Source organism: Carassius gibelio, chromosome A13, assembly GCF_023724105.1.
Source record: "Carassius gibelio isolate Cgi1373 ecotype wild population from Czech Republic chromosome A13, carGib1.2-hapl.c, whole genome shotgun sequence".
Classification (NCBI taxonomy): Eukaryota; Metazoa; Chordata; class Actinopteri; order Cypriniformes; family Cyprinidae; genus Carassius; species Carassius gibelio.
Genome location: NC_068383.1, coordinates 18,688,600 through 18,716,478, shown reverse-complemented (window position 1 = coordinate 18,716,478; position 27,879 = coordinate 18,688,600). Strand labels below are relative to the sequence as shown.

At 36.7% G+C, this 27,879-nt stretch overlaps 3 protein-coding genes across 5 annotated transcripts in view; 1 reads left to right on the top strand and 2 right to left on the bottom strand.

The window, feature by feature from the left end:
• Window positions 1-64: 64 nt before the first annotated feature.
• LOC128026407 (polyunsaturated fatty acid 5-lipoxygenase) lies at window positions 65-9,811 on the bottom strand. The gene is made up of 14 exons (XM_052613505.1): window positions 9,458-9,811; window positions 8,329-8,527; window positions 8,159-8,240; window positions 6,705-6,827; window positions 5,645-5,751; window positions 5,229-5,401; window positions 4,957-5,103; window positions 4,040-4,243; window positions 3,856-3,942; window positions 1,662-1,840; window positions 1,419-1,540; window positions 1,085-1,185; window positions 823-993; window positions 65-737 (listed from the first exon to the last, which is right to left on the bottom strand). The coding sequence occupies exons 1-14, from the start codon at window positions 9,605-9,607 to the stop codon at window positions 558-560; spliced, it is 2,025 nt and encodes a 674-aa protein (XP_052469465.1). The 5' UTR covers window positions 9,608-9,811; the 3' UTR covers window positions 65-557.
• Window positions 9,812-10,732: 921 nt separating this feature from the next.
• LOC128026406 (solute carrier family 25 member 16) lies at window positions 10,733-17,215 on the bottom strand. Of its 3 annotated transcripts, XM_052613502.1 has the most exons (11): window positions 17,101-17,215; window positions 16,761-16,892; window positions 16,011-16,156; window positions 14,782-14,874; window positions 14,539-14,672; window positions 13,814-13,877; window positions 13,604-13,725; window positions 13,460-13,526; window positions 13,189-13,351; window positions 12,933-13,001; window positions 10,733-12,362 (listed from the first exon to the last, which is right to left on the bottom strand). In XM_052613502.1, exons 3-11 carry the CDS (start codon window positions 16,108-16,110, stop codon window positions 12,206-12,208), a joined length of 969 nt encoding a protein of 322 aa, XP_052469462.1. In that variant the 5' UTR covers window positions 16,111-16,156; window positions 16,761-16,892; window positions 17,101-17,215; the 3' UTR covers window positions 10,733-12,205. The 3 variants fall into 3 exon arrangements, with proteins under 3 accessions (XP_052469462.1, XP_052469463.1, XP_052469464.1); XM_052613503.1 differs by lacking the exon at window positions 16,761-16,892 and having other exon boundaries at window positions 17,101-17,197; XM_052613504.1 differs by lacking the exons at window positions 16,761-16,892; window positions 17,101-17,215 and adding an exon at window positions 15,119-15,893 and having other exon boundaries at window positions 16,011-16,155.
• Window positions 17,216-19,694: 2,479 nt separating this feature from the next.
• LOC128026402 (methylcytosine dioxygenase TET2) overlaps window positions 19,695-27,879 on the top strand; it is a 42,279-nt gene continuing 34,094 nt past the window's right edge. Inside the window, exons 1-2 of the mRNA XM_052613494.1 lie at window positions 19,695-19,947; window positions 21,267-22,784. Coding sequence (XP_052469454.1) covers window positions 21,426-22,784 — 1,359 coding nt within the window. The 5' untranslated portion in view covers window positions 19,695-19,947; window positions 21,267-21,425. The remainder of the gene's footprint in view (window positions 19,948-21,266; window positions 22,785-27,879) is intronic.

Below are 27,879 nucleotides of genomic sequence, written 5' to 3'. Positions count from 1 at the left end.
TAAAAATAGCTAAATGTTAACATTAAGATAATAAAAAGGCATGCAATAATTTCTGGCTACAAAATCTGTAATTACATAATTTATTCTTACTCACAAAAAAGTAAATCATACATAAATAACAATGAAACTTCTCTTACATCACATCAGCACTCTTAACAATAAAAAAATCCAAAAATGGGTTTCAAAGTGAAGCCATAGAAGAATCATTTAGAAGACTTTCAGTGACCAGATCGTAAAGGAACATTATTTTACTTTTTCCACTATGAAAAAAATGGAAACGTTGCATTGATGTTAAAGGTTCTTCCAGGCACCAAAGATCCCAATAAAGAACCTTTATTTTCAAGAGTGTGGCATACTTTATAGATATATATAGATACATACTGGTAAAAAAAATGTATAATCTGAATAAACTGTAAGCCGGTTTCGATAATAGTCTCTGCTAAATGCATAAATGTCGATGTAAATATAAAATGATTTCTTTTTCCAATTTTTAACACATGAAACACTCTGATAAAACACTACTAGCATAGTGCTTCTGACCCCGTGCGATTGGTGAATCAGACAGCCACACTGTTTGGGATTCTGTCTGGGGACAGATAGTAGTAAGGCAGCCTCTTTCCATCATTTCGGTTCTTGATGACTTTAGTCACTTCTGCAAGATTCTTGCCGAATTTCACAATGGCGTCCTTCACAGGTTTCTCAATGAAGTGTTCGTCTGGATACATACCTAGGAACAACTGCAAAAATCATACTTTTCATTATTTGTCATGGCTCACATGCTTATTATTTGTATATATTCATATATGTGAACTTATCTCAGACCTCATTTTCTTGAAACTGACTGAGGGCCCACACGGCCCCCAGATGCCAGCAGGAGCGTCCTCGATCAGGCAGACTCTCCACTATGTATTTCAAATCCACCTCGCCCTTCTTCGTTGGAGGAGGCTTCCGCATGGTTGGGGGGGAGTTTGGGATCCATGAACACCAGTCAAACTGCAGTCAAGTTTCACAACATTGATATTAGCTTTGGACTTTTGCTGTTCATTTTACTTTACAACAAAATAGAAACATTCTAGCGTGTTACCTGGCCAAAGTTTACTGCAGCATGTTGTGCAGAGGCAGTGAAGATGACGATAGTTAGATACTCCACCAGCTGCTCTTTGGTTTGTAAAGTCTTGGGAAACTCTGCACACAGTGATAATGTGTCATCACATTTACTGTACATTCATGAGAACACAAAGTGGTCTGTAATTAAAGGATAGGAGACCTAAAATTAATTAGTAGTTGAGGATTTGTTAACAATAAGATTTGAGGTTCAGTCCACCTGCTGAAAAGTAAATAGAGGAAAACAACTGGAATGTCACCTTGAGCAAACTATTTAATGCCAGTCTTGTGATTTGTTTTAAGCGCATATTTACCACAGTAGTCACAGTCCTGCATTCCAAAGCTGCAAACATCTTTCACAAATGCCTGGATCTCTTCGTCTTCCTGGACTGTCTCGTCTTTTTCATAGTAGATGTTCACCACATCTGTCACAAAACTTGGAAGAGATCGAATCAATGCAAAATTATTGAACAAAAAAAAAAAAGGTCAAATTGTAATATTTGTCTTCTTCATTCCTTTACAAATCAAATGTCCATGCTTCATTTTGTAACTCATACCTTTTCACTGCCTCCCAGACGCTGCAGCCATCATCTCTGTAGAAGTAGTAGGGCAGTTCCTCTCGGCTGTCCATGCCTCGTGCTTTTATGGCCTCTGGGAAACACAAGGACCTGTATGTGAAGGTCTTCATGGACCTCTGGACCAGTTCTACATGGCCACCTCCACCTGTCCCATTAGCCTGTGAAACAATAAACACTGACTTTAGTCAAATGTTACTGGACCTGAACAGTTAGCTCCAGTCTAAGTTTGAATCACTACAGTATGTGTCTGTTCATATCCAGACTGTCAGTCTGTGAATTAGCGGTGGGGATTTTTCAGTGATCTTTTTTGCATCAGTACACCAGTAGGTGCAGAAAAGATACGAATGATTCAGTGCATCAGTGCATTCAACACACACAGATTCATTCAGAAACAAGATAAGCGGCTGTCTTTATAAGTGAGTCACTGAATTATTTATACAACTGATTTGTTCAAAAAGAGTCTGTAATTGCATTCTCTTGGTTAACATCTTCTTGCTATACAGTATTATAATGTATACGTGCAATATTACTTTTTACAGAATGTGCCAAAACTGCACAGGTACTCTCGGGTCATGGTTGTCATAACACAAACCAAGTTTGGTCTTAATACCACTGAGCGTTCCAGAGATATAACCTCGTTCTTTAGTGTGCTCTTCATAGAAATAGTTTGAGAATGGTTTGACTCATCAACTTTATTTTATCTTTATTTATATACTTTTATTTTTATTTGTATGGATAGAAGGTGAGTTGGTTAAAATTTCCAGAAAATTGGACAAATGGTCTAAAAGTAGCAAAAAAAATGTTTATATATATATATATATATATATATATATATATATATATATATATATATATACAGTACAGACCAAAAGTTTGGAAACATTACTATTTTTAATGTTTTTGAAAGAAGTTTCTTCTGCTCATCAAGCCTGCATTTATTTGATCAAAAATAAAGAAAAAAATGTAATATTATGATATATTATTACAATTTAAAATAATTGTTTTAAAATTTATTATACTTTAAATTATCATTTATTTCTGTGATGCAAAGCTGAATTTTTAGAAATCATTCTGATATGATGATTCATTATCAAAGTTGGAAACAGTTCTGCTGCTTAATATTTTCTCAGATCATGTGATACTTGTTTAGGATACTTTGATGAATAAAAAGTAAAAATAGAAAAGAAAAAAAAAGAAGCTATGTTTTTAAAATATAAATAGTTTTTAATAACAATATACACTACTGGTCAGTAATTTGGGGTCAGTTATTTATTCTTCTTTTTTTAAAATAAAATCAATACTTTTATTCAGCAAGGATGTGTTAAATTGATAAAAAGTGATAGTAAAGAAAATATATTATTAGAATATTTATTATAATAATTTTTTTTTTTTTTTTTTTTTTATAAATGCAGTTCTTTTGAACCTTTTATTCATCCAATATATTAGACAGCAGAACTGTTTCCAACACTCATAATAAATCAGAATATTAGAATGATTTCTAAATGATCATGTGATCGACTGGATGTTACATGTGACACTGAAGGCTGGAGTAATGAAGCTGAAAATTCAGCTTTGCATCACAGGAATAAATTTTTTTTTTTAAGTATATTCAAATAGAAAACTTATTTTACATTGTTAATAATAGTTCACAATATTACTGTTTTTTTCTGTATTTTTGATCAAATAAATGCAGGCTTGATGGGCAGAAGAAACTTCTTTCAAAAACATATAAAATAGTAATCCAAATTTTGGTCTTTACTGTATATATATGTATATAATTTTATTTATTTATTTTTTGTGTGTAGAAAATTCCAAATAGTGGAAAAATATCATAAAAATATGAGGGAAAATGACTTCACAGGTGCAATAAAATCTGAGGGGGGAAAAAACTAAAGAATTTAGTTTCTAGCCCCTAAGGTTCAGAAGTTAATAGCATAGATATGCGCAGAATTTTAGACAGTTGGTTGCGCTAGAGGGAATGAGATTGAGTCTCAAAATTCTGTGGTTAATGTTCAGACCGGCCGCTATGTTGCCACATTTAACAACTATTTAGCACATGGTTCTATGGGCTGCCTTAGACTTCTAGATAGGAAGAAGAAAAAAAAGAAGAAGAAAACTGTTACATTTGTTGCCTAGAGAGGAAGTGAACTATAAGAGGAAGAGGACGGCTGACCTTGTCGAAGAGTCCACACTCACAGATGAGCTGCTCGCGAGCTTTGGTGTTAATGGCAATGGTGAAACGAATGTGAGGTAACAGCAACTGAAAGAGCAGAGGATGTCTCTCAGAATGTATAATCCACCATACATAGGGCATGAAAATCATAGAATCAATTCTATACATAGAACAAGGGAATTACCTTAAAAACAGGATGCACCGCAGGCAGCTGTCTGAACATGGCTATGCCAAAGACCTCAGATATCAGATGTGTCCTGAGAAGATGTGTGACGGTCTGGTGTACGTGGAAGTCTGAAGATCTGACCCAGATCTTGGCCAGCAACCAGTCGTGCTCATCATCAGTCGGGACGAAGATGGGGTTATCCTCTCCTGGGCTCTGACCCAGCTATGTCAATAATATAGAGGACATTTTCAAAACTCATTCAGCCTTTTTTTATAGACAGCCATATAAGCAATGGTTCTCAAACAAATGCCATTTTAAATTATATAAAAAAATTGTCATTTTGATGTATAATAATATTTCACAGTTTTGCTGTTTTTACTGTATTTTTGCAAATAAATGCAGCCTTGGGGAGCATAAGAGACTTCTTTCAAATACATTTCATCAGTAGTGTATATACATTTTTATGTATTCACTTGTTTTGAGTTATTTTCAAAGGCATTTTCTATTATCAACAGCATTTTTGCACAAAACAAATGATGAAAATTAGCAGAACAATGCATACCTACTGACGAAAAGTTCAGCAAATTTTTAATCAAGAGTGCATCAATGTTCAACGAAACAGTCAATATTGAAAGATAAACTATGGTGTTCACTGTGTTTCTCTCTTCACTAAATCTTAGATGGAAAACGTGAAATAGAGACATTTGTTATCACCTTTGTATTAAATTACTTGCATCCACAGTTTTCAACTGCTTCTGACAGAGCATGTCTACTAAACTAATACGTTTCTGTGTTTTTGTTCTCAAGTTTTTCTAATTTCTCACGGCCTCGTGATAAAAGAAACAGAGAAGCAGAAAATAGCTTTTCACATACTGTGCTATATCTGATATTGACGTATCCAGCACATGAGCTTGTTGTGTGTGTAGTTCAGATACCTGGATGGCGATCGGCATGATTTTATTCTGACTGTTCTTGTAAAGCAGACAGATGGGTGCAGCCAAGTACTGAAGCGTGCATGGGTCCGTGGCATTGGGAGTAACACCATCTAACAGCTCATAGTCAGCTATAAAGATGTTTCCTTCCTGAAAAACAAGATAATGAATTTGTACTAAGACCATGTCGTATGTTGAATAGACACAGATAAGCATGTGTTGTGCGTGAATCATACTGCACAAGCCAGTATGCTCATGAATTACGGCTCGCGTACCTTGAGCTCTTCTTCCAGCGTGAGACCCCTCTCCAGACTCTCCTCGAGAATCTTTGTTGTGACTGGAAATTTGTCAGGAATTTCTGTGCATTTCCTGATGACCACTGGATTACAGCCGTTCAGGAACTGGTATCCGAACATGAAGTCCTCCTTCCAGTGCTCCATCACATACTCTATGCAAAGGTCACACGCAAGAAAATAAAAACAGCTATCAAATAAAATTAAAATGCTATCAAATATACCAATGTTTTTTACAGACATATGAGTAAACAAAATGTAATGCTGCATATGCCAAGCAGGTAATTCATGTATTATAAAAGATGAGAGCATTTATGAGACTAATAATTATGTGTGATGTGCTATTTTTGAATGTCGATAAAGATGTGGTAAAGTTTATGTATGCCGGTGGTTCAAACCTGATATTGTATTCTTAATTCTCATAAATATGCGCTCGAAGTCTGCAAAATCGCCCCATGAGGACTGGAACATGTGCATGAACTGGTTAACGTACAGATTTTCAATCCTAAGGAATAAAACACAGTCATTTAAATAAAGGTTCATACAGTATGATCTGTTATATTGAATAATATATCAAAATAATAAATAAAAAGAGATACATTTACTTGGATAGTCTACCCTTGTGAAAAAGAAGTACACTTGAGCATATGTTTTTAATAATACTAATTTACTTCAATAGAATTCAGTGTACTGAATGTAATGTTTTTGGACACTTAATCACATGCTAGTAGGAAATGAATGAAAAGTATTAGAGTTTAAATATTATTATTTTTAAATATTTTTAAACATTAAATTAAATTAGTTGAACCTAATAGTGTTTTTGTGCCAATTTCATAAATGTGACATCTTCATAAATATAATTTCATAATAGCTTCTATCATCTTTGAAATGGCTAGTGTAGTGCCATGGTAAAATAAAACTTTACATAATCAATATTTTAGTTTAGATCATCTGCAAGTCTAGTTTAAAAAAATATATACATATTTGATTTCAAGTGCACATCAAATAAACTAAGCACTCTCGTTTTCCACAATGGTAATCCTGGCTTTCCCACGATCTTAAATTCAACCTCTGGGCGTCATGCAGTAAAAATGAGTTGTTGTGATAATCTAACTGTCACTGGGCCTGCAGATATGGGAGGGAAACACATGTATATGTGCAACTGAAAATGACACTTCTCCGATCTATTTATATCACAACACAATCGACCGAATCTGCAGTTTCCTCCTTTTAACTGTCACACTTTCTTCTTTAAGGCCTGCGCTAATGTACAACACCACAAAAACAATGCATGTTTGTATTCAGCCCTTGCTGATGGAGCTACATGAAAAAGCAAACAGATTCTGAAAGAAGCATGCAAATGTGCATAAATACAAACACGTGGTTACTTTATGGTAATAACAGTCAAAAGTATTCAAGGAGGAGATATGCACAGTCATCAAACACAATGAATCTTACGCTTTGCTGTAGTTCAGCACAAAGTCCACTCCTTTCTCGCTGTCGAACTGAATGTCCCGTGGAAGCCCACTGTGGGTTTGGGCATCTATACTCATAGGGAAGCCTGGGTGCCACTCCTTCCATCTTCAACATCAAGCATAGCATCATTTTATTATGCAATAAATGAGAGGTTCCACATTTAAAACCAGGATTTCCCAGACAGTGCGGTCAGACATGTGGTAGTGGTGGAGGTCCCAGATTCAGTCCCATGTGCAATTGTAAGTCAAAAACAGATTCCTATTCCTATCATTTGTGTTCCCTAAAGGATAATTCACCCCCAAAAAATGTAATTATGTCACCATTTACTCACCCTCATGTCATTCCAAACCTGTATGAGTTTCTTTCTTATGCACAAAAGATAGAATGTGGGTCACCAAACAGTTGCATGGAACAAAAACACAAATTCATCTGTTTGGTTGCCAACATTCTTCAAAATATCTTCATTTGTGTTCAGAAAAGAAACTTTTTCATTTTGGGGTTAACCATCCCTTATGGAGTTTTTAGATTAGCTTATCCCCAGGTAATTGTCTTTTTAAACTCTCCTTTTTAAAGGTAAAGTTCACCCAAACAATAACATTTCTGTCATCATTTACACACCTTCATTTTGCTCTTTGAAATCCCTAAAGCTATCTACATGGGCAGCCAATCATAAACTGAACATCTCTTGCCTTATTAAATATTCATGAGCTTGGCACAGTCACAGAAACTCTGACGCGCTGTATTTTGTTTCAGAGTTCGGTGGAGAAAGCCAACCAATGCCGAGAAAAGTGTTAATTGTTGCAATAAAAGTGTTTTACTGGACAGAACTATGGACAAAAAAAAAAAATGTAAATGAGGAAATAAATACATTAAAAAAAATAAATGCGGAGATAAATAATAAATAAATTTAATCAATGTGGATTATATATATATATATATATATATATATATATATATATATATATATATATATATAAGGGAATAAAAGCATAAATAATTTTCCTTGGATATTTATTTATATAATTAGTTATTTCTAATTTTGCCAGGTTTAGCATTACTGAACAGTGTATTCAGGAAAACTGGATGGTACAGTCAGTCATAGAAACTCAAGAGCTCCACTAGACGTTATTTAAAACAAGTCGCGTTCCACGCATTTGCCCAAACCATGGCATGTGGCACTGCAACAGTGGTAACCCGAGATTTACAAAAGCACGATATGAAACCTGAATGCACAGAATAATTTTTTTAACTAGGGTAAAGAGTAAACAGTATATAAATGAATCATCAAAGTATAACTGTCTATGAGAAGAAGAAAAAATGGTCTGCTATGATGAAATTGACTTGACCACATGTGCATTTATTACGAAATTAGCCTACTTTTCCTGAAGACCACATATGCAACAGTGGTTAACCTCTTTCTGAAAGTTGCATCAAACCTGTATATCTTCTGCCTCTGTTCTAGTTCTTTGCGCCTGTGCTGTTTTTCCACTCCGGTCTTTTCATGCTGTGGCAGTCGAGCTGAAACACAGCAAGAATTATACCTTACATTATGGTAAAGTTAAAGTTTTATTAGAGGAAGAAATTTGCATGCCAGTCATGAACGTACCCCTGCCATCTCTGAGGATCACCTCTTTGTCATCAGTTAACCAGCGAAAGCAAGGGAACTCAATGTAATCTCCATAGGGCGTCTTCACCGTGATGTATTTGCAGTACCAGTCATCATGCACCCAGTATTTCTTCTTTTCAATCTTCACCAGCTCGATCTCACCCAGGTCTTCTCCCACACTGATGTCATATGAGTCCACCTTGAATTGAATTGAATGCAGTGGTTAAAAAAAAAAAAAAAAAAAAAAAAAAGGGAAAGAAACATGCAGGTTTAATATGCTTCCTGCAAGTTATCTTTTTTTAAATCTTTCTCTTATCTTTCGTCTGACTTCAGTGATAAGACACCCTTAGAGATACACTGTATGACTAGTTCAAAGATACTGAGCAACTTTTATGTAAGGACAGTGGTTTGATTGAAAGGATCAGCGAGATTGGCTATAAAGTGTTTTATCATATCACAGCTGAAGTGCGCCACACTGAAAACAAAAATGGTGAAATGTTTTCAGGAAATTGCTTTAATCAATGATAGAATAAGCAAGTAACACACTGAATTAAACAGGAATTTCGAAGTATAAAGACTGAAATGCTATTTCCTTGTAAAACTTGTTAAAAATAACTGTGTAAACTGTGTAAAAGTCTTTATACAACATGTGCAATACACTTATGATGCACTTCAGTTTTGACAGTATGTTATGTTGTTGTGAAAAGATTATTTGATTTTGAGCTATAAGCCATAAGGCCCTGATCACTGAATTTGGCACAAAACATGCCCAAAAAAATCTGATCTGCCATTTAATAAACAGCATCCTTTCTACCTTTAAATTATTCATCATTTTTCCCCATCACTTAAGATTATAAAACTCATTCTCATTGTTTATAAAGCCCAAGCTTCATAAATTAATCAAAAGACATAAAAGAAAGAATACCAAAGCATCAAAAAAAGAGGAAAAATATTAGCAATTTTAATTCACAAAGAAAATTGCAATTAATTTATGCAATGTAATTCTTTACATTATGTGCCCAATATGTTCAATTAATTCAGATACAATGATTTAAACCCTTCAGAAGGAGCTCAGAAGTCTAATGTAGCATTTGTTTCATTCATAGTGCAAAAAGTGTTGGAATCTTACCGCTCCTCTCTCAAAGTCGTTATAGAGGGGTTTATCCAGGAGGGTCCTCTCACTGCATCGCTCAGATCCCACCAGGGTCACATAGATGTAGTCATCGGTTCCAGCAAACCACTGAGAGCCTGTGGCCACAGTCACTGTGTAGTTGGGCATTTTTGTCAAGCTGGAGATCAGCTCTGCAACTGAAATCAAATGGACTTTTCAAGAGTCACACGCAGACTGCATTTCCTCTTCTCTCTCCCCCTCTCCCATTCTCTCTCTATCTGACTCGCTCAAGCCACAGACTTCACACACACCACACAGAAATTCATAGATGTGCTCTTGATAAGAACTGCGGCAGGCTTTACACAAGTTACTAGCATCAAGAAGTGTGTGAGAAGGGCGTAATGCAGTTTACTTATGAGTTCAATTTCTGATGATACATGACAGTAAAACACTCTCTACACTTCACAATAGAGGAACCAAATTTTAAGATGCCCTGCCTGGCATGCTTATCAGATATTTTAGTTCTCGTTTATCTTTAAGGCTTGACTTGGTTTTACTTGGAGTTAACGGTTACTTCACGGCTATTTTTGAATAATAGTTGATCTTGATAGTTTGCAATGTTTTGTGGTATTTGCCTTGTGGCGTACCAGCTCACATTCTGCTGATGAATACAACCCGATTTGCAATTTGCAAAGAAAAAAAACAATTACACGATTCTCATAGGATTGCAATATGCTGTTTTGCTGTTAAACAAACATTTATTATTAGCAGTATTGAAAAGAGTTGAGCTGCTTTAGTGGAAACTAGTGGTGTGATGCATTCTTTCAGCTTTCATTTATAAAGTATATATATATATATAAATGAACCTGTACTGACCTTAAACCTTTGAATGGGAGTGTATACGAGTATAATGTGCTTTAATGGCCATAGAATAACAATTTTATTCAAAGTTCATGAAGACGAAAATCCTCACTGGCTGGTGAGCTCTACTTTTTTTTTATGACGCATATGGTAAGATGATAAGTAAGCCATACATAATACAACCAGTGTTTTGTTTCTAACATATTTTCCAGTCAAATAAGATAGAATCAAACAACAGGACCTTACAAACATAGGAGGAAATAAATGCAAATGAATTGCTAGGTGCGAGGTGTATCATATCAAATGCGCTTCAAAACAGAAATTAGGAAACTTTAGGGAAATCACACTGAATAACAAATGCTGTAGAATAAGATTATGCAAATGCTTACTGGCAGTATGTATTTTAAGTATCTGAAAGCAATCAAGATCAACTCCGGCACAACACAAAATATTTTATTTTTACTCCAAAGAATTGGATTAACATTTCTTTAATGATCATCTAAGCATACATTCAAATGAGTAATCACATGTACTGAACGGCCATTCACATTGTTCATTTGTTCAGTGCCTATTAACCATTTAAATCGGACATAATATCCATTCATTAAGCAAATATAACACAAATAAATAAAGGCGATTTATCCAGAGCAGCAAGACGAACACAGTTCTCACGAATCAGAAAAGATAAGCTTAAGACAGACCTCAGATTCTAGTGATTCAGCTCGATGGCATGTAGTGCAAATAAACTTGAAATGTGTTCAATGAATCATGGCCTTCATTACACATACATGTATTCACTCAGTAATAAAACCGTGTCAACTGCTGTTTAATGTACTCATACACACATATATTCATAAATATTCCCATTCATCTTTGGAAACAGGTGCAGTTAAATGATCAACTTGTACATTAAATTTACAGAGGTTTAAGGACTATATTCACTGCAACACTGCCATCACATGGCAACAAAAAAAGAAGATAATTTTACAACAGAAAGATAATGAGGTAACCATTTAATTTTAATCTGGCTGGGTAAAAGTGTAATGACTGTTATGAATCCAATGTGAGATTCATAACACAAGCAAGACAGAACTATTTGTTTTATGACATGTCTGTGACAAATCCTTTGCATATAAAAAGGCAAGTCATTATTTTATTTCATTTAAACATTACTGTATTTAAGGGACTCTTTTAGTTCCCATCATGAATCGAAGCTTCACATGCATATCAGCTGTGATGTTGATGCTCTCTGTGAACTAACCTGCACTGTAAGGCATCAATCTATCTAAGATATTAAACTTCAGCCACAGTAACGTCGGCATGCGAACAAGACTGAATACTGCATTGACATTGTGTATGCTCTCTTCCATGTCCTATAATATTGAATTGTAGAGGAAAGTCATCTTTTATCACTAAAAGAAACTAATATCAGTCAATTAGATTTACGTTGACTCAAATTTACTGAAATATAACGCTACATATGAAGGAAATTTAGCAACAACAAAAAAGTCAACTTCCATATTTGACATAAAAAGTGACGTCTTCAGTCATAGTTAAAAGCACTGTGATAAACTGAAACTGTCCACATAAGTAAAACCTCCTGTGATTTAGTGTTTTTATGATTAAGGCAAATTGCTCGATCTGAGATGGAAAGGCTTCTTACAGGCAAGTTTCCATACAGACGCAGATTCCATGTGTCGGTTGTTTCTGATCCACACATAACTTTTGTCTCTGTACCTTTAGTGATGGTTGCTGGGCTGTGCAAAGGCACAGGTCTGCTAATTGTGAGGGTGTTTTGTAATAACTGGCGTTCAGATGACTGGTCGCTGGAATGGCAGACAGGGCTGCTGTGATGTTCCCGGGGTCGGTTCAACCCGTTCCTGTAAGGCTTAGTGACTGCTTGTTCTAGTTTAGGTGAAGAACTTGCTTCATGAACTCATAAGTGGTGAAGGCAACGGCTTGTGACGGTATACAGCGGATGTAGTTGAGGGACAGGCCACGGTACAGTCCTTTCTTAACACCATACTGGGTGTACACATGCTTGAGAGTTTTAGTCAGGCTGCTGCTCAAACAAATCAAGTAAAAACATATTAGTGATCACAGACAAGTTTTGATTGAAATTTTTATTGTAACATGCAGAGATCTACTATTCATTACATATACATACATACACACACGCACACACACACACACACACACACACACACACACACATATATATTCTTTACTGAAAATTCTAAAGAAAAGCATTTATTTAAAAAGAAGTGCAGTGTACCACAGTTTCCTCAAACATATTAAGCAGAACAACTGATTTCAACATGAAAATGTTTTACAATGTTTCTTGAGCAGCAAAGTAAACGCTAAAAAAATAACTGCTCAACTAAATAGAGAAACGCACAAGTAAGGTAGGGCATTGTTTTGATGCTTATATCGGGGAAATAAATAATTTAGCATTTATTTAATTTATTTTATTTTTCTTGCACACACACTCACACACATATTTAGCAGTTATCTGCCATCACCTACCGATCTTCTAATGCCACACTTCTCTTATAATTTACTTACCATTTTCACCAGTGTGAATCATTTAGGAAACAAAGACTTAAAATCATCCAAATTATATAATACTCACCAACATTTGTCAAAATCAGGCAGTGACGCACCTAACTGCATTCTCCTCCGGGCAACATCTAATGGATATCTGTGCAGAGATAGAAGAAAGAATGTTTTATACAGAACGTAAAATGTATGTACAGTAACTCAAATGCATATATGTAGCATACCTTTTGCCATTTACTTCAATTTAAAACTAAATAATGGTTGTAAAATAAAAAAAAAATACAAACAATAACTTACAAACAAGGGATTTAAAAACAAAAAAAACATACGCAATAGTTTGGGCAATTGCTCCGGCAACCCCACCACACATCAGATTGACATGGGTCTTCAGCACTAGGACATCAGGGTTGTCAAGAGACGGCTTGCCTAAGAGCTCGGGGAAGTGAGAAAGTCCCAGAGTCTTCAATGTGCCAAACGTGAAAAAAGAAAAGCCTGGAACATAGAGAAAGAAGTCACACGAGGAAGCAAACTAAAGTAAAAGTGTTTTTCAGTTATGCACATTGTACTTTATAATTTACATAAAATAAGCAAGAAAATAACCTGCATATGGAGCCATGCCAATGATTGTGGGGGTCAAACCACGGTAGAATCCAGAGATTCCTCCTTCCTTTAAAGATAAAACACTGTCATGCAAAAGGGAAGCACAGAAAGGTTCTCAATGAAACTTCTCTCCTGTCTTCATACCTTAAGGTATATAGTCTGAAAAGCATTTCGTATGCCAGTGTAGCGGTGCTCTCCTGTCACTTGAAACGCCAAGCGTGCTCGGATAACATCGAGTGGATAGGTGAAAATAACTGCAGTCATCCCTAAAGAAAGAACATTATGCAGATAAAGACACATTTCACTTATCATGAAGTTAAAAAAAGAAAAGAGTCATGGACAATAATCACAAACCTGCCATAGATCCTGCCATGAGCCGATGAATATGCCCAGATATCCCCAGTTGTGTGTTAAGGAACTGAAAGTACATCAGAAATAGCTTAGTGCAAGCATTACATCATCTATTGCAGACTTGGTCTTAGTACAAAACTTTGTATTGTTAACATCTAGGTTGCTGAAGCTACATTGATTGAAACTGCAACAAGGTACTGAGGAAAAAAAAAAATTAAGCTACTGACAAAAAGAAGTTAACCATATATAGTAATTTCAAATATATAACCATCAGATAAAATAACAGATTTTACTCAGTATAACAGTAGTATTTATCTCATTTGTAGAGATGCATTTATTACAACGAATACATCTACTAAGAAAAGTGCTAACCTGTGTAATTGATTCCAGAATAAAACACAAAAATGCCTCACACAAACTACCTTAACTTCCCAAATAAATCTGTGAATCCTTTTTTTGAACTGGATTGCTGAAATAAATCACAAATTAACCAAATCCATAAAAAGAATCAGAGTAGTGCTTCACTTGAGAAAACCGTTTAGTAGATTGTGTTTGATTATTGATTATTTTTATGCCTGCATGTGCAATACCACGTGACACAAACTGCAGAAAAGTACTGGAAAAGCTATGGTATTCTGATCAACTGTCACACTACTAAAAATATAGATATGTTAGGAATGTCACTATATTTGGTTTGTTATACCCCACGACTATGAAACAAAAGTAACCTTTCTGTAGTTATCAAAAGCCATAAACTGAATGGCTCCATATGGGAAAATCCTGATCATCATGGCTCCATTTCCTTTGTATAGTCCAAGGAAACCCTCTTTTTTTGGCACTGCCTTAAGTGTGGCAAACACTCCTGGAAAAAAGAGAAAAATCTCATTCAGTCTTTTGGTGTATTCTAATGCCTAGTTCTTTTACAAATCAAGATGCACAAAAATGCTTGTTTTAAAATTGGTTTAACTTACCAAGGTGTTTGTAATGAGGATTTTGAGCTTGTAGTAAAATTTTCACTCTATCGAGAGGCGCTATGGTGGACTTGGCACAGCATCCTGCAACACCTAAAAAATTTAATATAAGAGGATTAATGTTTAATTCATAAGTAATTGATTTTAAAGTAAAATCAATCATTATAACACACTCACAAGAAAAGATTAAATCTTTAATATAATTTTAAATAGTTCTCCCAAAAATGACAATTTGCTGAACGTTTAACCAGCCCCAGGCCATTCATGATGTAGATTTATAGTTTGTTTCTTCATCAGAATAGATTTGGAGAAATTTAGACCTGCATCACTTACTCACCAGTGGATCCTCTGCAGTGAATGGGTGCCGTCAGAGTCCAAACTGCTCTTATAAACATCACAATAATCCACAGAACTCCATTCCATCAATTAATGTCTCGTGCAGTGAAAAGCTGAGTGCTTGTAAGAAACAAATCCATCATTAAGACTTTTTAACTTTTAAAAGCATCGCTTCTAGCTAAAACACTAGACTTTCTATGCATAAGATTGCTTTCTCCAGTCCTCTCATCTGAATCGGGAGTTAACTATGCACAGATCAAGCAGTATTTACAAGCGAAAACAGTTCTTAACAAATATGTTGGTGAATATCGAACTGAGAGTACAACAGTGGATGGATTTTTTCACTACAGGAAGTGTTATTATGGTTTATGGACTTATATTTTGGCCAGAAGTGACAGTTTAAAGTAAAAACACCTTTCAATGCTTAAGTGAAAAGTGACATGACATTCAGCCAAGTATGGTGACCCATACTCAGAATTCGTGCTCTGCATTTAACCCATCCAAAGTGCACAAACAAAAGCAATGAACACACACACACACACACACACACTGTGAACACACACCCAGATCAGTGGTTAAAACACATGCATTTCTCTAAAATACTCAGCTTTTCACTGCACAAGACATTAATTGGTGGACTGGAGTTCTGTGGATTTCTTGCGGATTATTGTGATGTTTTTATCAGCTGTTTAGATTCTTGATCTGACGGCACCCATTCACTGCAGAGGATCAACTGGTGAGCAAGTGATGTAATGCTAAATTTCTCCAAATCGGTTCTGATACAAAAACAAAGTCATCTACATCTTGGATGTACTTTAAAAATGTATTCGTTTATATAAGAGAACCTGAAGATACATGCTTTAGTACATAAACATTTTGTGATTAGACTTCACCTCCAGCTGTGAACGAGCGTAACCAGTAGTAGTAGTCTTTCTGGACAGGAGCTGGGATCTGAACCCGAGTCCCTGAGGAGGACACAGCCTCTGTCGTCATGATGGCTGCTATCAGGACTGCAGTGCATTCATGTCTTCAGCTCACTCTGGGAGGGAGGAAACAAACATGTGCACTGGTATTATTATTCCTCAACTGTTCTGTTTCATAGGCTGGACTATGCACACTGGAAAGTCATATCAGTCATAAACAGTTGGACAGAGTTGTAAATGCATCTACGAGTCATTGGTTTGGGGAAATGTTAACAGATTCAGTTCACTTAACTAGAAAGACAAACCAAATCATATGCAGGTGCCATAAGTGAGTTACAGGTAACATTAAGGAAAGAAGCGACCATACAATTAAATTAATTGTACTGCAGTGTAATAACGACATTTCCAGGACTTTAACATTAATATGGAATTCTGTATCGATACTTATGTAAAGACATATTATTCAATTATTAATCAGAGATAATTTATTCTGGCTCCTAAATGCCTTTAATAATTACAGTACAGTAATACTGTATACACATCATGGAACTGAATGATTATCATACTCATGTCAAAAACTTAAATTTGAAGAAAAAATGGTAATTTTTGCTACTTTCTTTTTAGTTTGTGATTTTCTGGTATGCTTCTTTTTTGCAACTTTGGCTAAATGTGATAATAACAGTATTGCAGAACACAACAGGGATGTTTACACACTGTTACCTTGATTACTGCTGTTTATTCCGTGCGTCAACAGTCCATAATAACATACACCAGAGACAGACTTCACTCCTCGTGCAATTTACGCAGGACTGTTTGCATCATTCTCAAACATACGTTTTCATTAGCTCTGACCTGAATTATTAGAAACAGATCAAATAAATCTTGGCTAAAATCAAGGTCACTGATTGCACAACCGTATTATGTGACCTGTGTGATCCTGAAGCTGTCAGCTATTCCTGTTATAAACACTGCGTCCGAACTGCGTATATAATAAACTTCAACATCGCCCTACATTAGATCCATACGTATGTAGTTATCTGAATTTAAACGATGTACTTACATAAAACACAAATCTAATAATTGGAATACATTTTTGTTCACGTGTTTGTCGGCAGATTCGTGCATATCATGTCCTTCACTGAATCGTTTCCTGTCGCGTGATTACTACGTAATTGCGTGTCAACACACCGCACCACAGCATTTTAGTTTGTGTGATTTTCTTAACATTCATCGACATTACATTCATTAATCAGATTTAGTATGATAAAATATCAAATGTAATTTTTGGCAATACTGTGTATCGTAATTTTTTTCATTGTTATGTGAATTAAAATTAATTAATTTTAAGCATCATGATGATGATTGTATTTATTCATCTGAGGAATTATGGTCTATATATGAAAACGGCATAAAATATAAATATAATAAATAAGTATAATAATAATAATCTATTCTAATAACGTATTATCATTATTATTATTAGCCCTATACACAATAGTTGCCTTACCATAGTAATAATAATAATAACCTTGCTTATGATATTAATTGTTGTTTGTTCTATTCATTTTATTTGGATTATAATATTCTATATATGAAAATTGTGTAATAGAATAATACTAATGTTTATTATTATTATTATTATTATCAGTATTATTGCTATGAATATTATTGATGTTGTTGTTGTAAATTCATAATTATAATATATAATACTAGTATTAGTAATAATGACAATGATAGTAATCATTATATTCTATTAATTTATTTTTGTGGAATGATTGTATATTAAAATTGCATAATAATATAATAGATACAGATATAATTGTCATATTTTTATGCTTCATAAGAGCAGATTGTCATGCTCATTCACAGACATAAAGGTTATGCTGGATTGGTAAATTCAGAGGTGATGATAGTCATAGTGAATTTATGTCATCTCAAGTCCTGGCACATGCATTATATTTGTATTAGCAGTTAGCTCAAGCGCGGTGAGTTAGCAGCCTAAAAACTGATATGATTGATAGACTGCAAAGATTGACTATCCTGAGAAAAGAAATCCAGTCCGGGATTCCCCACCGCTTCATGCCGAAGTGCATTAAGTATCCTGAAGTTAATTAGAGAGTGTAGGTCACAGTCTTACTGTCCCTTATCCAACCACACCATTTACTGTAGATCTGCACAAGAGGAAATACAAAGATTTGCAGGGAAAGGTAATAAAAGAAATCTAAAAAGGTAAAGGATTCTAAGAGTGGTCCTACTGGTTTTGCGTTCACTATATCAGAGTTAAAGATAAGTATTAAAGAAGGAACTTCTGATCATCTAACAGTGTTCACTGATGAGATGTTAGTTGTCTTAATTATATTACAGAGGGTAGAACAAAATCCAATTGTCAAGGTTGTTATATGTTCAGATAGCTTATCAACATTGATCTCTACAATCTTTATCATCGTATAACTGATATTGTTTATGAAATAGATGAAATTAGTTCAGACTTCAGCAAATAGGCTAAAAACTGAAATCAGATTCACATGGATTCCAGCTCAAGGGGGATTGAGGAGAATGAAGCTGCAGACGCATGACAGAATCATGGAAGTAGCGTTTAGTAAAGCTGAAAGTAAAGCAAAAATAAGTAATAATATTATGAAGGCCTGTCAGAAACATTGGGATGAAGGGAAGATAGGACATCAGATATACAATATTAAACAAGAAGTAGGAAGAATGCAAACAACAGGAAGATATACAAGTTCATATCATTATTTCCAGGTTGAGACTGGGGCATGTTTGGTAAAATAAAGTGAGTGAGTGACGTGACATACAGCCAAGTATGGTGACCCATACTCAGAATTCGTGCTCTGCATTTAACCCATTCGAAGTGCACACACACACACACATGTTTGTTTTTGTGAAAAGTGGGGACATCCCATAGGAGTAATGGTTTTTATAATGTAGAAACTGTATATTCTATCGCCCTTCACCAACCCTACCCCTAACCCTAACCCTCACAGGAAACTTTGTGCATTTTTACTTTCTCAAAAAAACCTAATTCTGTATGATTTATAAGCGTTTTGAAAAATGGGGACATGGGTTATGTCCTCATAAGTCACACACAAACTGTGAACACACACCCAGAGCAGTGGGCAGCCATTTATGCTGTGGCTCCCGGGGAGCAGCTGGGGGTTCAGCGCCTTGCTCAAGGACACCTCAGTCATGGTATCACCAGACCGGGGCTCGAACCCACAACCTTAGGAATCAAACTCTAACCACTAAGCCATGACTTCCCAATGCATTTATTGAAAAAGCATCCATCAGGCATGTGTGAGTGTGGAATGGAAGAAGAATCAGCAGAACATGTGATTAGTCAATGTGCCAAATACGAAAATCAAAGGATAAAATTAAAAGATGAATTAAAGAAATATGGAGTGAACACATTCAATCTTAATCTATTTAAAGTTGGAGATCAGATCAATAAAGCTTTAGAAACTGGTTTAATGAAAATAATATAGCTTCTTGGGTTTATTTGTAACTTTTTTGTCTTTTATTTTATTTATTTAAGTTTTATGTTTCTCTCTCTCTGACAAGTAAAGTTTTCTGGTCCACACTCCAGCGCAGTAGGCGGCGGATATGTTCTATAAATGTTAGTTGCACGCGCCATTATAAAAACACGAAGAAGAAGAAGAAGAAGAGCGTGTAGGTCGAGCCTGGCCGAGGGCTGCCGTCAATGGATTGACATAAGAAGGATTTTCCTTTTATCCGGTGCTTTGGTCTCTGTGGCAGCATGTCAGTGTTAGTGTTCAGATATACGCTGTGAAGACGCGTGCCCAGGGAAGATCCATCGAAGAGCAATGCTGACGGATCGGTCGTGTCGTACAGGCGGGGAATATTATTAGCCTTCAGACAGTGCCTTCAGACGGTATGTAAAGTATTTCAGCTCCCTTCAAAGTGTTCATAACAATGCAGCAAGTCGCGGATAAAGCCCCCTTCTTTGATTATTCGCTTGGTATCACGTTTGAAAGTTTGTAGAGCGGTTTAAAGAAACTGAAACGAACTGTTGTTAGAGATAAGCGAGTGAGAGCGTTAAGCGATTAGTCATCCGCAACGGCTGTCACAAAACCTAACGTTAGTTAGTTCCCTTCTTAGCATTTTTGGGCATCTTCGGTCCGTGACTCGCCTATGACGCACTAAAATGCTGTTTCTGTAGGGAGCTCACTAGGTTTGAAACACAGCCAGGTTAAAACACACTAGGTTTGTATAAACTTGTGTGAGTGTCTTTAGATCCACTTGTCAAAACAAACACTTGCCTAATTTGTATTTACATTTTGCTCTTGACAAGTGCCATAACACTTGTTCCACTTGAGGGACACTTCGAACCACATGTTGACAGCTGAACCAAATAAACATGTAACTGTAGGAAGTCTGAGTATCCCTTATAAAAAGAAGCATGATACTTAATTATTACCGTAGTCATAAACCATGGTATTTAACATGTCACTGTACAAAAGCTCTGGTAACAATACTGTATAAAAACGGTGTAATACCATGATACTTTCTGGTAGGCATGAGGATTTGTCTGATTAGCATTCCCTCCCTAATGTGTTTGTGTACTGATTACATTGTACCTAAAGGTAGCATAACATTTCCTTTAGTGAACCAGTATTTCACAGTAGCACTATTGTGCATTTTCTTGACTGAAATGTATTCAATTATGTTCTTTATTTACTTGAAGAGCTGGTTAATGGTAGAAATAACGTGATATGTCAGACATCATGATTATCTGTTAGTTGATTAGTTTATTGTATGGTTCATTACACTTAATACGCTTGCAATTAGTGACCCAATTTAATGGCTTGGTGAGTACCGTTTTCGTTTTTTTTAAACATTAACAGACTTTTCATTACAGCCATGAATCCCTAGTCAGCTGCTTGACTTTTCAAAACCTCTAACATGCCATGGTGTGCATTATGATATCTTGTGAAGTTAACGTTTCACACTTCAGACTACACACTTAACACTTCTGTGGTACAACTGCCTGATCATGACACCTGAAATAGGAAGCTGATTGGCGACATCAATAGTTTTGAAGTGAATATAGGATTATACTAACATGTAGTTGTCTTCAAAGCCTACATATATGGACCACAAACCCCAATAATAATGTAAAGGGTCTTTAATAAACTTAATAGGATGCTACATTGTGCCAAATAATTCTATAATGAACTGTCTTTTCCATAGGTATCCATATGTCATTGATGGAAAAATGTCAATGTGATCTTGCTTGAAACAGGGAACATTACATGAAAGATCTGAAAAGTTATATACTGTATAACTTTATACTGTTTCCCATGCCGGCTATCCTGAACTCCACCTCCCTCATCCTCACTGGCTTCAGCTATGCCTCGCACTCCCAGAGCACCCAAGAAGTCATCTTCTGCATCCAAAAAGCAAAATGTTAGGAGGGTGAAAGCTTCCAAGACTAGGAGGCAAACAGTCAACTTGCTCAAAGCGAATGTCAAGATCAGGAAGGCCATAGACAAGAAACAGGCAGCCAAAGCGACCCAAAGGACTGTTGTCAGCAAGCCCAGTAAGAGGACAGTTAAGAATGTCCCTGTTGCTAAAGGATCTAGGCACACGCGTGGTTCTTCGAACCAAAATGGCTTGTTGTCAAAACTTAATGGGAAAGGGAAGTCACCTCACAATAGTGTCTCATGTCCGAGGGAAGTGAAGTCCTACAGGAGAGTGGTTACAAAGAAACAGGGAGTTCTGGAGATCAGGGAACAGGATACTGATACTAAAAGGTCAGAAGTTCATGATACTAATGGTGATGGACAACAAAAGGGTGCTGAAATTCCCACTGGAGAGGGACAGAGTGTTAACATAAGCTCAGAGGAAACTGCGGAGGATCACAGAGAGACTGTTGTTCACAACACTGACCAGGCAGAGGAAGAGACGGTAAAGGCAGGCACAGAAACTCTGCAAAACGAAAGCTGCTCTGCTTCTACAGAGCAGCCGAAAACAGCGTTTGTTGAGCAGCATGACTCTCACGACCCCGTCAATAATGTGGACTTTGCCTACAACAATAATACCTCAGACCCAACAACTCCCTCCCCTTCACAGTCGGATAAGTATGTTTCAGGTCAGATTGAAGAGGTTCAACACATCGTTCCACACGTGAACTTTCCCGACAATTCTTTTCAAAGCGCTCCAGAAAACTCTACAGAAGCAGGTGAGACTGTGGCCTCCAATGAATCGCCAGCACTTGAAAAAATTGCAGATGCTCCCCAGAAGGAAAATGAGTTTGAAAGCACTGTAGACTTGGACGCCAAAGATGAAAATGATGATGAAATGTCGATGAAGAAAGAGGGGGCGCTTTCTCTCCTCTCGCTGAGCATGACCATTTACAACAGCACTCTCTGTGATATGGGCCGTGGGCCTCAGGCGACCACGACACTCTCCAGTAGCACAGAAAGCACCCAGTCCTCATTTGACAGTGACTCAGAGTTGGTTCTGGAGCACGGGGCGTCAGGAAACCCTTCTCTTCAAGTTGAGGATATTCAGCGGCGTTTACTTCAAGTTCAAGAGAGGAGGGACAGGAAAAGGAGAATTCACTGCGGTGTTTGCACACCTTGCCTGCGCAAGATCAACTGTGGGGAATGCAGGAGTTGCCTGAACCGAAAAACAGGCCATCAGATCTGTAAGCTCAGGAAGTGTGTTGAGCTGAGGAAGAAGCCCCTCATGATCTATACGGGAGAGGTAAGGCAACTTTCTGATGTGTCGCTTGCTCTAACTTTTACATTTTCAATTAAGGTCAAGTCAGTCAACTTTTTAGATCTTTAGAGTCCTAGTCCAAAAAAGTATTCATTATAATTTTACTTTTTTTTTTGGGATGTTAGACTGATAACTGTATCAGTTTACACATCAGTAATGTCGTCTGGGTGATTCAAAACTTCCATCTAGTCACAAGGTAATAAGGAAATGCCTTGAAAGTTGCGGAACTTAATGCTCTGCATATCATTCCCAAAGACTAAAGTTCGTTTCAGTGAGGATTGTCTGGTGATTCTGTCACAACTATCACACAGCAGCAGAATTACTGTTGTCAGTAATAAAAAAAAATAAAAAAAAATTGTGAGCGATAAGTATGGTCATGTTCATACATGGTTTGGTTAAGAAGGAGATTGACAGCTACATTCTTAAACTCAATGACTCCCTTAATTTTTCAGAACTTGCAATTCGATTTTGAGAGTGTGTGCAGTAGTGCAGTAAATGTGCTTAAGTGTGCTTATGATTACAGTAAATTCCTATTTGAAAACAAATACCTGTTTGCAATATCAACCAGCATGGCAAACTATATTTTACAGCTAAAATAATCTCTATAAGTGGCTTATAGTGGAAGACTAGCATAGTTATTTTTATTTTGTGTAGATCTATCTAGACAATCATGAATTTTATCATGGTGAATATAACCAGAGGGTAACGGTTGCTTCATGACCAGTTTCATAGTTCTGTGTGACTGCTGCTATGTGGAAAAGTGTGACAATCATATCCAAATGTTGGAGACAGTGGAAAGGTGGTTTTACATTAAAAATATGGTGAATAAGTGGACTTCACATGAAAAAAAGAATTATATGACCCATTCAATTATGGTTAATACCATTACTAAGCTGGAGTTGTTTCAAGGTGTTGGGACTGATTTGGACATTTTGTTGGTTTCTGAATTGTACTTACTGATTATACTTGTACTTCTCCTCATAATTGTGTTCTGACTGCATTGGCTCAAGAAAATATGAAAGAAATGTTTTCAGGCATAACTCATCACATGATTTACCATGAGTGCTGCACGTGTCTTATCTGTGTGTGCAAGTTTGTGAGCCAGAGAGAATGAATGGCACTCTACATATGTTAAGTCTCCATGTTACAGCGTGTGCTCCCTTTACTTGTGTGTGTGTGATTAGCCAGTAGATGAACAATTTGTCTCATGCATGTTTAATTCAGTAATAGTAATTGTTACTATGTCATTGTGCTGGTTAAGACGGAATGTAGCGGTTTATTCAGTGTCTGTTGTAAACAGGATGGGTGTTTGTGACTGAGCACTGATTTCTTTATTCTTAGACCCTTTGTCAAGTTTGCCAGTAAGGAGCTGAAAATATAAAACCACCCATGTACTTTAGTTAGGATTTTTTTTAGGATTTTTTATAAAACTGCCAAATGCTGAAATACATTGTAAGCAATAACAACTTTTTTGACATTTATGCATATAGCTGCTAGTTTTGATCAGTTTTTGATCATCTACTTGGATGAAAGTTGAACAACACAATTATTTCACTCTCAGCCAATTATAGAATCGTTGCAGTCACTTTGTGTTTGAGACTGTCCTCTAACGTCTGTCCGTTAGTAGTTCTCTGTCAGAAAAAGGGATGTTGAAAGGATTACACCGGGTTGAGGCTTGTTAATGAATGTCATTTCCATAAAATTACATCTACTATAGTTAAAGTCAATCTTTAGTCCGCTTGTCATCATTGTCTAGATGTGAGCTGGTGGTTTGTGGCCTAATTGTCAGTTGGACTTGGATTTCTTGAATTTGTTTCTTTATCTTTAAAGGGGTCATCAGATGGGACATGCACTTTTGCAAGCTGTTTGAACTGAAATGTGTGTTGCTAGTGTGTACACAACCACCCTATGATGATAAAGATCCAGCTCAAGTGTTTTTTTTTTTTGTTTTTTTATCTCATTAATTCATTTCCCTTTTTCAAATCAAGCTGATCTCAGATGCCTGTCTGTGTGATGTCATACAGACAGGCCCCTCCCACGATAGTATAATTGACAGTGGCGTTTGAGCACAGACTGGACTGGGGTCTTACCTTAGACCCCCCCTGAGTGAGCTGTCATCAGTCTGCCATTGTTTTACCACCGGAGCTGATGTAGACCAGAATGACTCTTAAAGTTTGAACAGTTAGAACTGTTTTGTATTGTTACATCCCTCCTGAACAGGTTAAATCAAGTCTCTTTGGGTGTATTTGGAAGAATGCGGCTGTCCTGACAAGAAGATCGGGATCAGCCTGTGTCCACACCTACTATTTCAGGCCAAAAGTTAACAAACATGAAACTCTAATGCTTCCAAACTGGATCCGATAATCCTGATAGTGTACAGTATTGTTCAAAATAATAGCAGTACAATGTGACTAACCAGAATAATCAAGGTTTTTCATATATTTTTTATTGCTACGTGGCAAACAAGTTACCAGTAGGTTCAGTAGATTCTCAGAAAACAAATGAGACCCAGCATTCATGATATGCACGCTCTTAAGGCTGTACAATTGGGCAATTAGTTGAATTAGTTGAAAGGGGTGTGTTCAAAAAAATAGCAGTGTGGCATTCAATCACTGAGGTCATCAATTTTGTGAAGAAACAGGTGTGAATCAGGTGGCCCCTATTTAAGGATGAAGCCAACACTTGTTGAACATGCATTTGAAAGCTGAGGAAAATGGGTCGTTCAAGACATTGTTCAGAAGAACAGCGTACTTTGATTAAAAAGTTGATTAGAGAGGGGAAAACCTATAAAGAGGTGCAAAAAATGATAGGCTGTTCAGCTAAAATGATCTCCAATGCCTTAAAATGGAGAGCAAAACCAGAGAGACGTGGAAGAAAACGGAAGACAACCATCAAAATGGATAGAAGAATAACCAGAATGGCAAAGGCTCAGCCAATGATCACCTCCAGGATGATCAAAGACAGTCTGGAGTTACCTGTAAGTACTGTGACAGTTAGAAGACGTCTGTGTGAAGCTAATCTATTTTCAAGAATCCCCCGCAAAGTCCCTCTGTTAAAAAAAAGGCATGTGCAGAAGAGGTTACAATTTGCCAAAGAACTGGCCTAAAGAGAAATGGAGGAACGTTTTGTGGACTGATGAGAGTAAAATTGTCCTTTTTGGGTCCAAGGGCCACAGGCAGTTTGTGAGACGACCCCCAAACTCTGAATTCAAGCCACAGTACACAGTGAAGACAGTGAAGCATGGAGGTGCAAGCATCATGATATGGGCATGTTTCTCCTACTATGGTGTTGGGCCTATTTATCGCATACCAGGGATCATGGATCAGTTTGCATATGTTAAAATACTTGAAGAGGTCATGTTGCCCTATGCTGAAGAGGACATGCGCTTGAAATGGTTGTTTCAACAAGACAATGACCCAAAACACACTAGTAAACGGGCAAAGTCTTGGTTCCAAACCAACAAAATTAATGTTATGGAGTGGCCAGCCCAATCTCCAGACCTTAATCCAATTGAGAACTTGTGGGGTGATATCAAAAATGCTGTTTCTGAAGCAAAACCAAGAAATGTGAATGAATTGTGGAATGTTGTTAAAGAATCATGGAGTGGAATAACAGCTGAGAGGTGCCACAAGTTGGTTGACTCCATGCCACACAGATGTCAAGCAGTTTTAAAAAACTGTGGTCATACAACTAAATATTAGTTTAGTGATTCACAGGATTGCTAAATCCCAGAAAAAAATTTTTTTTTGTACAAAATAGTTTTGAGTTTGTACAGTCAAAGGTAGACACTGCTATTTTTTTGAACACACCCCTTTCAACTAATTGCCCAATTGCACAGCCTTAAGAGCGTGCATATCATGAATGCTGGGTCTTGTTTGTTTTCTGACAATCTACTGAACCTACTGGTAACTTGTTTGCCACGTAGCAATAAAAAAGATACTAAAAACCTTGATTATTCTGGTTAGTCACATTGTACTGCTATTATTTTGAACAATACTGTATATGGGTATAATACTTACATGTGCTCTGACTTGAAACAAGATGTTTAGCTACCATACTGAAAATGACTTGAAGATATCAACATGCTTGGTGATTTGTGATCCAGTATGAGAGATCAGTTTGACGTAATTTGCTTTGTTTTTGCAACGTCTTTCTTTAATTAGACTTGTTGAACAATGTGACCCCTGGGCTAGAAGTGATCACATACCGCATCTCACAGCCTGTGCCGCAACATGTCTCTTTCATCACTGTAGAATAGTCATAACAATTATAAGTAATGTGTGTTTTGTTTACTTTTCAGAGCATAGCTTTTGCTACGGGGAGATCTTTGCTGGAATGGCGATTTAGATTAAATCTAACTTTATCTGTTTGTTTCTCATCACTGGGTCTTGGTGATCATGTTTGTTCCATTCCTAATTATAAGGTATATTCATGCAAAAACAAAACAAATTTTGCTGGGTGTGCACATCTGCCATCCAGCTGGGACACTCCCAACTACACCAACACCCTATGATATTTTGGTTCAGAAAGTTTCCTCTATGATTGCTTGGCCTTTTTGGCATGCCTCAGAGACGGGGTTACCGCCGTGTGCTTGTGAATGGCACGGGGGGCTGCTTGGCTTGGCACAGTTGAGGAAGAGGGAAATCAGGGGAAAACGAAGGGTTAGAGGGCTGTTGGTTCAGTTGGGTCTGGTTTTAATCACTACTGACAGTGTGCTGAAGCCAGGCAGGATGCTGAGGTAACGCTTCAGAATACAGTGGCTTCAGTTTATGTCACACGTCTTGGTTTACTGTCAAGAAGTCTTTGGACCACATCGCGAGTTTTGGTATTAGTAAACGCCGATCAAAAGGTTTTTAGTCATGGTTTTTCTGTAGCTGGGGGGGTTTGTGTCAATGGTCCCAAAGGTAGATACAGCAGCCCATCCACCCCTGGGCTTTGCTCTGTTACAGGTAAACATTATATATTACCCTGACTGGGAAAACACTAGTTTCTCAGAAAAACCATGGTGACTTTCTCATCTCCAGGAAGTTATTTGGATTGGGTATGCTTATCAAGATGGTAACCTTAAGTTCTCTATTTT